This window comes from Eptatretus burgeri, chromosome 2 (assembly GCF_056783735.1).
Source record: "Eptatretus burgeri isolate ZD-2024b chromosome 2, Ebu_testis_v1, whole genome shotgun sequence".
NCBI classification, from domain to species: domain Eukaryota; kingdom Metazoa; phylum Chordata; class Myxini; order Myxiniformes; family Myxinidae; genus Eptatretus; species Eptatretus burgeri.
The window spans coordinates 127786160-127797459 of NC_140962.1; the positions used below are offsets into that span (position 1 = coordinate 127786160).

An 11300-nucleotide genomic window follows, 5' to 3' on the forward strand; every position below is an offset into this window, starting at 1 on the left:
TATGGTTTGTGTGAGTAGTGAGGCACGCGTGAGTGAACGGCCGTATGCAAGGGAGACCGTGTGTGTGAGAGAGCGGTATGTGAGGGAGATGTCGGTTGGCATGCGGGAGCACGCAGCCGCGTCTCCCGGTGTGAATGTGATGGAGTGGACTGTGTGCGTCGTAACACGCGGGAGTGCGTGTGTTGAATGGCGACGACGGCGACATGGGAGAAACGAAAGCCGAGTAGCGGCTGTGGTTGTTTCGGGGACCGTGCCGGGTTCACCCAGCAGTGAGCACGCGGTCCGTGCTGTGCAACGCACGAGACCGCCACGTGCTCGCTTGCGAGAGTGAAGTCCCGGTCCGGAAACGCCAGCGGTGGATTTGCCGATCCCGCGGACGGACAAAGTTTAGGCAGGATAACGGATTTGGACCGGACGGGTTCTCCACGCGATCGTGTGTGTTAAGCTCCAACGGGCAAAGCACTTGTGTTCGCGTGGGGAACCCCTCGAGACGTGGGGCTTGTGTTTTTTTTTTTTTTTGCGCACGGTGACGTCATGGCTGCACGTGTGGTTGGAATCCGGCAGGAGGGGTATCTCTGCCGGATGGTACCGTCCAAGGAGGGACGAGGAACACGTGCAGCTGCATGACGTCACGGGCAGGTGCAAAGTGCGCGAGCTCTGAGTTGCCGCGCAGGTGCTGCGCATGAAAAAAAAACAAAAAAAAAAACAAGCCTCACTTTCGGGTGCACAGGATTCCTGGGCAAGGGGTGGAAGACCCCCTTGACCCCTGGGCACAGGATGGAAACTAGTTAGGGGGAAGGGTTAGCTTAGTTAGACCGACTTCATGGGGCAGGGGTAAGTCCTCATGGAGTCCGTGGAATGGATTAGTTAGAAGGATTTAGATGAGCTTTAGGTTGGGAAATAAAATGATTTATTTGGAGACAGTGACAGACTTGTGGATGTGTAGTGGGGACGTAGCTTAGCTACGTAGTGTTAAAAGGAACGTGCTATAGTTAAAGGGACGACGTGGGAGCACGAGTTAGTTAGGGGAAGTAGTTAGGAGAATGGCAGAGTTCAGCGGTGAGTGTGTTGAAGAGTTGGTGAGTTGTGAGGTGAGTACTTGGTGAGTGAGTGAGGCCAGCGGGTCTGTGTGTATGGAGCGAATGGGGAATGCATGGTGCGATGAGTGATTGGGGGGAGGAGTGACTCCCGCCCAAGGGACCCCGGGGTCAGAGAAAAGTGAGTTAGCTGGGTTAGTCAAATTGAAAAATGGAGGTTGTTTTGCTGTTGATGGGAAAGTAGGCTCGAGACCCATTTGGAGGGGTGCAGGAGCCCTGTTGACGGGCTTGGGAGCGTGGCTGCGAAAGGTGAGTATCGCTGAGTGGGTACCCCGGGCACCAGGCTAGTCGGTCGTGGTAGGCCAAGGGCCCATGGGGGGCCGGGATAGCGTAGTGGGCACGGGTGCGTCTGCTTGGTGCGGAGGCTCGGGGCGCCATTAGCCGCGTGGGCAGTGTTGTGGACACGGGTGACCCTCGGAAAGGGGCCCGGGAGGCCGGCCTGCCACGTGTGCGTTTCAGGGGAAGTTCCATGGGGGGCACTCCCCGGTGTTAGGGAGCTGGTAGGCTCGGAGGCAGTGTAGTGCCCGGGGGTGCCATAGCGGGAGATTCGGCAGAGGGTCGTGCCTGCCGGAGGGAGCCACGTGTCCCAGCCAGGAGACCGTGTGAGGGCACGGAGAGAAAATTGGGGGGCGAGGCCCGAAATTGTGAGGACACCAACACAGGCGACGGGAATCTGGGTTTATAGAACCAATAGTTTAAGCGAGAGGCGCTTGTTGAAAGCCCCGGGGTAGTTTAACAGTTAAATGGTTAGGGTAGATTAGGAGATGTACCCCTCTGCACCATCCATCCCCTCGCTGTCGTTGTGGGCCGCTGGACCCACTTTGGTTATAGATCGCTGAACTCTGGGGAGGCCATTCTGAGGCTTGAGTTGGGCCTCGACACAGGACGTTAGCTCTCCCTTGTTCCCCTCTGGGAAGGGAACGTAGGGGTTGGGAGTAGGCTTGGTGACAGGATAGGTTAGCCGAACAAGGACAGTACAGGGGGTTAGGGGACGATTTATAGTGGGGAAGTAAAAAAATAAATAAATAAATATATTAGGGCTAAATTGGGGTTTGACAAATTAAGGGAGTGGGTATGTACAGTGACAGGCAAAGGCGATAGGTTGGGAGGGAGACAGGTAGGTAGGTCCGAGCCCACCTTCCAAGTGGCCAGCACCACCGCACTCCCTCCACCAACCTCCACTGAACGGCGGAGGCCAGCCAACTTCATCGGCAGCTGTGTGCTGCAAGGCCTGTGCCGGCCAGTTCATCTGCTGGCTGTTTTTCTTCGAGGCCTGTGCCGGCCAGTTCGTCTGCCGGCTGTGTTTGCCTGCAGCGGCCTTCTTCTGCGGGCTGTGTTTGCCTGCTGCCTTTGCCATGCCATGCCCACTGCCCACGTTCACCAGCCCCGTTCAATTTTTGCTTTGCCCCCCCCCCCTGTTCATTTCCATGTGCGCCAGGATCAGAAAGCAACAGTTTGCAAGCTGCGAGAACTGCCCTGTTGGCAGCTACAACACGGGCCTGCAGTGGCGGCCCGTGCACCGTGTTTGCGTCCATCCATTCATCCATCCATTCATCCATCCATTCGTTGTGTTCATTGCATGTGCCACTTGAGCTGGCACGGAGACTGCGTTTGTGCAGCCCATGCACCGTTGTGGTTCACTGCGTTCAGTTCAAAAAGGAAGGCCTTGGACTGCGCGTGAGCAGCCAGCCACGTTCCCTGTCACCTGCATTGTTTTGAGCCAGAGACTGCATGCGAGCAGCCTGGCTCCCTGCTAACTGCTTTCTTTTTGCAGAGTTCAATGATCCTGGGCCATGGTTTAGTGTAAAATTTGTAAGTTAAGGTAAGATGTACTGTAAATATGAGTGCGCCCCCGGCATGTTTGTCTTAGCGCCGGCAATTTTATTTAAGTCGTCCGTGTGAGTGAGTTTGTTTAGATAGTTACGCAGCCCTCAGGTTATTTATTTTGGGGACACGAATACCATGAATGTCGCACTCAGGGATCCGTAGGTAAAATGTACTAGGGGAAAACTACACATGATGGCACACGAAAATTTGACGACTCGGGACGAGTCTGTAAAAAGGGGAGGGGGTAGTGTTGTGGTTACCAAATTCGCAAACCACCATTCAGGTCCCTTAGGTGAGGTATCTCGGTAAGTACATGTGTAGTTAGGCCCAAACCCGTTGTCTAGTGGGAATACATGTCATTTATGCGTGCTGCGACTCTTCAGGATAGCCGTTTTTCTTTTACTATCTTTAATTTGGACCAACCGCCATTGTTACCACCACCAACCACCGCTTCACCACAACCGCCACGACCTTCACGTCACACCTCGCAACCGTCGCATCGCCACCGTTCTTGCGCCGCCTGTGGGTACCGGTGTTGGACTCGTGCAGGGCGCGCGCCGAACAGCGTGTACAAAATCACGGATTTTGTGCTTCAAAAACGGATCAAAAACGACACACGCCCACTTTTTGCCGTCCAATCGGTGAGCGAGGGGCGATTTGGCCCCGCCTCCAGGGCGTTGGAGGGCGATCGATATATGCAAATTTATGGATCAAAAAGCATTCACGCCCACTTTTTCTCGGGCCAATGGGGAGCGAGGTGAAAGGTCGAAGGGAGGGGGTCAAAGATGAGAGGGCGAAGCTACGGGGCTGATAAAAAGCGACCGTGTTCGTCAGTCCAGAGAGTAGGAGAGTAGGAGAGTCGAGAGGGAACAGAGAGTCAAGACTTCGCGGGCGGTGGAGCTGGCAAGAAGGAGCTGGTCGTCGTGTGCGTTGGAGTCGGAACGGAGGGGACGGAGCTGTGGAGAGGCGGCGAGGGCAGACGAGGGGGTGCTCGCGTCGTGCAGGGAGCTGCACCCCAGGGAGGCCGACAGCGTGACCTGGCCGAGGTGGAGACGCTCGTCGCGGGGCAATAAAAATCCTCTATACCCCGAGCATCAGCAACCCCCTCCTGTTTCCCCCTGCGCTGAGATAGTGCGACCAAGGGGGCCCCTTTCCCACCCCCTACCAGACACTGCCCGCGAGGCCCACGGGGTTGGGGCGCCATCGCCGCTCCGCGTCTCATCACCAGACGGGTAGGCCGACCCGGTCTCGGCCTCAGGCCCGCCTCATCCTTGAGGGTATTTCTTTTCCTTGGTTTTGGGTATGTGTTGTCGGCGCCGTCTGTGAAGTAAAATTGTATAAGTGTTGCCGTGTGCTCGTGTAATCGGTATTAGATCTGCATTGTGTCTTCGCTTTTACATTTGCTTTTTGTGTAAATTGAATTGTGTTTTTCTTTTCTGTGTGCTTTTGGTGGAATTGAATATGTGTGCTTCCCGTGTGCCGCGAATAAATGTGCTTTGTGTTGAACTGTTTCCCGCTTCGCTTCGTCATTTCTCCCATTGAATCCTCATCTTGCTTCACGTAAAGGGTTGGTAGTGGGCTGAATACGCCCGATAATTAATCGAACCGTCGAGGTCGACGATAACACCGCTCGGTTATTCTGATAGTACGGAACGGGTCGCTTAAGTGGCCCGTGTCCGAAGTCGACCTGCGGCGAGGTGCGATCGCCCGGTCTACCCTCCGCGTGGGTACTTAGGTAGGTCGAATTTGGCGAGCAACCCTATCCCACGCGGGGGCTGATTGGCTCGATCGCGGTGAGACCGAAAGGTCCACCCGTGACTGGTTCCCGGCGTTAGTCCGAGAGGGTCACGACTGGATTGTCCGTCCGGTGGGCGACGTGCCGCGATTCGAGTTACGTGGCCGTCAGCACGCCGGCGGGCGCGAAATCCGTAACAATAGTTTGGTGATGTATATTTTGTTCACCTACTTAATTCGGGAGTTGAAACAAAACCTCACAGCCAGGCAACCAGAATACACAAGAGACATTTGTCATGATGTGCGAGGCAAGTAACCAACATCCAATTTGAGTCTCTTGAATCAGTTGAACGTTTGCAATTCGACATTTTTATGCTCCACCCACTGCCAAAGTGTATATACATAACACGTGCTTTGATCAAGTTCTAAATATCTGAAGATGTTAATATCAGCTATTATCACCGCTTTTAAAAAAATCTGAAGGTCTTCTTTCACATTTTCGAAATAGAGTGACTGTAGTGTAATCTTAAGCCTTATAGAATAACTTCCGAGTGACGAATGTGATTCAATCATTTATTAATAATACAATTCTGCAACTCAGGTGCGTGTTCCGAAACTATTGTTAGGTTGTTGTGTTTTAAGAACTACTACTCCGACTACTAACATTACATATTTAACTATCCCAATTATTCCCCCCTTCTTGTAGGGTGGGCCGAGGAACGATTTTGGCCTAAGTCACGAACTGGCTGGCCAGGCCTGATGTTCGCTTGAGGGTGTAGGAATTTGTTATTTGTTTTAAGGTGCTAGTGATATTACTCTGACTCTTAGCTCAGTACACTGAGGGATTGTTAAGGTTGACCAACGGCCAGTGCTGGCAGATGGGTCTTGCCTCTTACTGTCCTTCTGAAGGATGATGGGCACATTTATGCATCGCCCAATATGTGAAACTCAAGAGGGACAGTTTATAATTGTGTAAAGATTCGAACTTTGCCTAGACAGTTCCAAGGTGAGTGCATATACCTCTAAGCTATATACAGTACTGCCAGCACATGTGTGTACACGAAGTGCCAATTTATTTAGTCGGCCGATGCCTTCATAATGGTCATAGGATTTAACTTGTCAAAATTTTCTCAAAAAATTAATGCACATAATGCACATAAAAATTAATGCTCAAAATCTCAAAAACATAATTAATGCATATATATATATATATATATATATATATATATATATATATATATATACATATATATATATATATATATACATATATATATATACATATATATATATATATATACATATATATATATATATATACATATATATATATATATATATATATATATATATATATATATATATATATATATATATATATATATATATATATATATATATATATATATATATATATATATATATATATACATGTGATCGGTTAGGACGTGGCCTGCCGTAGAACATCTTTGAGTCTTGATCTGAAGAAAACGTAATGTTCGTTTTTTGAAATTTTACTGAATATTGATGAAACAAGTATTCTTGTTTACTGAATTTTTCGATTTTATGCAATAAGTCAATAATTAAAATGTGCAACTCAACAATCGTTCATATTTTATCTTCTCTTCTTTGTTGAGCCACTGACTTATTGATCAACACCGTTATCTCTGAGATGTGCAAAGGGGAACGCACGTACAATAGGCTTAAAAAAAACAAAGCAATTGAAGATAATTAATGAAACCAATTTTTCCTACCTATGTTATTGTACAAATGTAACTCCATTTGGCTAAAAAACAAAAAAATTATTGATGGGAAGTTTTCTTTTTGGAAACTTTTTTCTTTAGTTTTTTTAATTGAACCTTTACTTAAATTTTATATGTACTTACAGCATTAATATATTTTTATACATCAACCTGGAAACTTTTCATCGTCCCATTGTCACCACTTCCACTTACTTCCACAGTACCTTGTATTATAAGCATGTTATGTTATATGTTAAAATGTTATATCAGCATGTTATATAAACTCAAGCTTGCTAACCGGTGTATTTTATTCCTAGGGTGCTTTGTGATGGAGAACCATACTGATGTCGTAACATGGCAGCCAGCATCCAGGCAACTTGGAATTGGAATTTTGTTGATGTTCATCGCAGCAGTGACAACTGTGGGAAACCTGCTTGTGCTTGGTGCTCTGGCCTGGTCTCGTGAAGTCTTGCAAGGTGTTACGTTCTCGTTCATAGGCTCATTAGCCTTCGCGGATTTAATAATGGGAGCTTTGGTGATGCCTGCTGGGGCTGCGTACATTCTTGGAGGCTCTTGGCGTCTTGGAGAGCTCATGTGCTTACTGTGGAACTCCGTTGACGTTTTAAGCGCAACAGCAAGCATTGACACCTTATGTGTCATCGCTATGGACCGTTATGTAGCCATAACAGACCCACTGCGCTACCAGATGCATCTGACGCCGAAAAGAGCTCGCTTTCTCATTGCGTTCGTTTGGTTTATCGCAGCCATGATCTCTTTCTTTCCAATACTAATGGGTTGGTGGCGCTCAGATGATCCCGCGGTTTTGGCCTGCGATGAAACTCCCGAATGTTGCGACTTTGTGACAAGTCGTGAATATGCTTTCGCCCTATCAATCATAGCATTCTACCTGCCTATTGCGATTATGCTGTTTTTCTATGCACGGGTTCTTATGGAGGCAAAGCGACAGGTGAGGTCTTTGCCATGTTATGCTTTCTCCTTCACAAAATCGGTTTGCTGATTGATTTTATTTGTTCGTTTTGACAACGATATTTAACTTTCAACTGACTATTTCCCGCACTATAAGTTGTACTCTCAGAGAGGTAGGTGCTTGATCGAACGCCTTCTTACACATGGAGAGGAAATAATTGTGAATTTGGGGTCTTCAAAGAAATTTTCATAGTTTTTAGCTCGTCTATGATGAAGTCGTGATGAGCTATAAAAGCCATAACGATGTCCTTCAGTCAGTCCGTCCTTCTGCCAGTGGTTTAATTAACTTTGTGGGAATTATTTTTATTTCCATGCTCCTCCAAGGCGGCTCAACAGATCATTTTGTAACTTTGCAAGATGATTCATGAAGTGGATGTGCAAAAACTAATGGAGCCCTTTAAAAAAAATTTCTAAAAACGAATGGAACCGTTTAAAAAAAAAATTTCCATCTGGATGGCAAGATAATTTGCTAATTAACACAAAATGGAATCTACTGTATGTTTGTATGTGCATCACATAGCATGGAATTCCATCATCTCATGAGATTGTTAATTCAATGAAAAAAAAAATGATGTTTCATCGTTGCTTAATTTAAACCTCTTAATTTAACCTCTTAATTAAGTCTCTCCCTATACCTATTTGATAGGAGGTGGCTTAGAGCTGTTGTATTGTGAGCTCGTTGATGACGAAGACGAGATGAGCTATTAAAGCCATAACAATGTCCTTCAGTCAGTCCTTTCTTCTGTCAGTCAGTGAGGGAGTTTCGGCAATGGGTCCATTTACAATTTTTCGTTTTTACATACTCGTGGATTTGGATCATTTATTCAAAACGGATTTGGATCGTTTTGCTTTGACAGCTCAATGGATCGTTTTGAAACTCTGCATGATGATTCATGATGTTGATGCACAAAAACTAATGGATTCCTTTTTAGCTCACCTGTTCGAAGAACAGAGAGCAATAGCGACACCCCCGGCGTGAGCGTCAGCGTGAGGGTCAGCGTCAGCGTGAGCATGAAAATGTTAAAATTTTTGGTGCAAGTTATTTTTTCCTTTCTCATGTTTTTATCTACCACTATTTTTTTATACGCCCGATATATATATATATATATATATATATATATATATATATATATATATATATATATATATATATATATATATATATATATATATATATATATATCGGGGCATATGAGGTGTCGTCCGTTCTTCCGTCTGTCTGTCTGTCTGTCCGTCTGTCTGTCTGTCTGTCTCTGTCCGTCCGTCCGTCCGTCCGTCCGTCCGTCCGTCCGTCCGTCCGTCCATCCGTTTCTGTCCGCACTCTAACTCCCAAAGTTTTCAACTTTCACGTTTCATATTTGGTACATAGGTACAGACTGTGGAGACGGTGTGTCGTGACATACGTTCGTCATCTAAAGTGGTTGCCAAGATAACCAGGATGCTGTTTTCCATCCGTTCCTGTCCGCACTCTAACTCCCAAAGTTTTCAACTTTCATATCTGGTATAGGTGCAGACTGACTGTGGAGACGGTATGTCGCGACATACATTAGTCATCTAAAGTGGTTGCTATGGCAATTGGGATGCTGTTTTCCACGTCGTAGCACAATTCTGTATATACCTTCTTGTTCGGGCGTATATTGTGCTCACTTGCGCTCTTTTTACTGATTACAATATACAAATACATATATTGCTTTAAAATTATTTGGATCAGACTTCACTGCAATGCTTTATAAAAAATATTAATTATTAGACTCATCTTTCAGAAATGATAAATATATAAACAGGCGAGCATTGAGTGGCTTTGACACCAACTCTGGTTTATATGTTCCATCCAGGTGGTGATATAATGAGCTAATTAACTCAAAATGTAATCTATGTGTGCATGTCTGTCATATATTGTGAGATTTTTGTTTTTTTGTATACCTTGTCGAGGCTCGTATGAGAGCGAACACACAACACACAGGAAGGGGGGCATAAGACAAGAGGGGCAGGAGTGGGAAGGACAAAACTGTGGGGAACAGAGACATGAGGATATCTGTGGAACGGAGAGGGATGTGGCGGAGAACACGGGGAATGCAAGATGGACATCACAGGGAATTTCAGGAAGGAAAGCAGGGAATTTGAAGGAGGTGGGTTTGGGGTGGATTTACGGGGGTACAAAAGATCGAGGATTTGGATGGGGGGCGATAAGAGGTGGTGGTGAACAGCTGTTTTGAAGGCCTGGAGGTAAGAATGTAATTGAACAGAGTGAGGGCATTTATTCCAAAGGCGGGGAGAAAAGAGGAATGAAAGAGTGCCGGCAATAGCTCGACTACTCTTCACAAAACACAAAGTGGGATCTATAATGTCCACCAACGATTGCTGGCAGATGCGGCGCCACACGTTTAACATCCATCTGAGGGACGGCACACACATTGATTAATCACCCAGCCGGTGAAACACCGGGATTACAGTTTATAGCTGGGTTGGGATTCAAACCTGGGCTGACAGCTTAGAGGAGAGTGTGTATACCTCTAAGCTGTCCTGTTAGCCCCATTTTTTGGAGGTGATGTGAATGGGAATGTTGGTCAGGAAGTAGGTGATCAAGAAGCAGTTTGTTTCGTCGTTCATTAATATGCATCATGTGGTTGCGGGTTAACATCAGTTCTTTCAGGGGTTGTGGTAATGTCACTAATTCAGTACCACTTGTCGCTGAAAGGAGAAATTTGGAATTTGCCCGTAGTACCGCTGATAGCTCACCTACTCTTCACAAAAGAGACCATGGGTATCATAATGTTATTTACTGCATGCATATTATATCCTTGTGAAGTTTTTTTTTTTTTTTTTTCCAGATCCAGCTACGAGAATTTTAAAGTATTTCTTCCGATTGAGAGATGGGGCCAAACACGACACAGTGGCCTGCAAAAGTATTCATGCCCTACCAATAATGCCAGATTCACCAGGCGTAGTGACGTGTGCCTGTAATCCGGCTACTCGGAGGCTTGGGTTGGAGGATCGCTTGATGACGGGCGCTCTGCATTGGGCCGCGCCATGAGAGGGTGTAGGGCAGCCTGGAATCATGGCGAAACCCAATTCTTATCCCTGTGTCGTAAGAGGCGACCAGAGTTGCGTCAGGAAGGGCATCCAGTGTAAAACCTGTGCCAAATCAGTATGCGGATCATAACGGATGATCCGCTGTGGCGACCTCTAAGGGGAGCAGCCGAAAGACGAACAACAACAACCAATAATGCTAGATTCAGATGAATTACGAATTATGTGGTAACAATTTTTCCAAATGGAGCATATTTATTCATAACTGAAGAGATCAAACTATATGTTTCTTGTTGCACTTTTTGCTGCAATGACTGCTCTGAGTCTTTTTTGGAAGGTCTCAACTCGCTTACCACAGTGAGATGGTGACATCTTTGCCCATTATTCACGTGAAAATTTCTCGAGTTCTGCCAAGTTTGATTGGGATCATTGATGGACTGCAATATTCAAGTCTCACCATAAATGTTCAATTGGGTTTAAGTCAGGACTTTGACTGGGCCATTTAAGAACATTTATTTTCTTCTTATTCAGCCACTCCATTGTCGCTTTAGCTTTGTGCTTCGGATCATTGTCCTGCTGAAATGTGAATCTCCTACCCAGTTTCAGATTCATGGCTGACTCAAGCAGGTTTTCATCAGCGATTCTCCTGCACTCTGCACCGTCCATTGTCCCTTATATCCTGACAAGCTTGCCAATAACTGTTGATGAAAAGCAGCTCCTTAACATGATGCTGCCACCACCATGCTTGGCAGTAGGGATGGTGTTGACTGGGTAATGTGCAGTGGTAGGCTTGCACCAGATGTAGCACTTTGAATTTAGACCAAAAAGTTAAATTTTTGTCTCGTCTGACCACAAAACATGTCTCCACATGCCTGCAGTATCA

General features: G+C 46.4%; 1 protein-coding gene across 1 annotated transcript; it reads left to right on the forward strand.

Annotated features, from left to right (window-relative positions):
* Positions 1-5129: 5129 nt before the first annotated feature.
* On the forward strand, positions 5130-7456 carry LOC147033057 (beta-1 adrenergic receptor-like). Its single transcript, XM_085859002.1, has 2 exons — positions 5130-5259; positions 6718-7456. Exon 2 carries the CDS (start codon positions 6729-6731, stop codon positions 7416-7418), a length of 690 nt encoding a protein of 229 aa, XP_085715128.1. The 5' UTR covers positions 5130-5259; positions 6718-6728; the 3' UTR covers positions 7419-7456.
* Positions 7457-11300: the final 3844 nt, after the last annotated feature.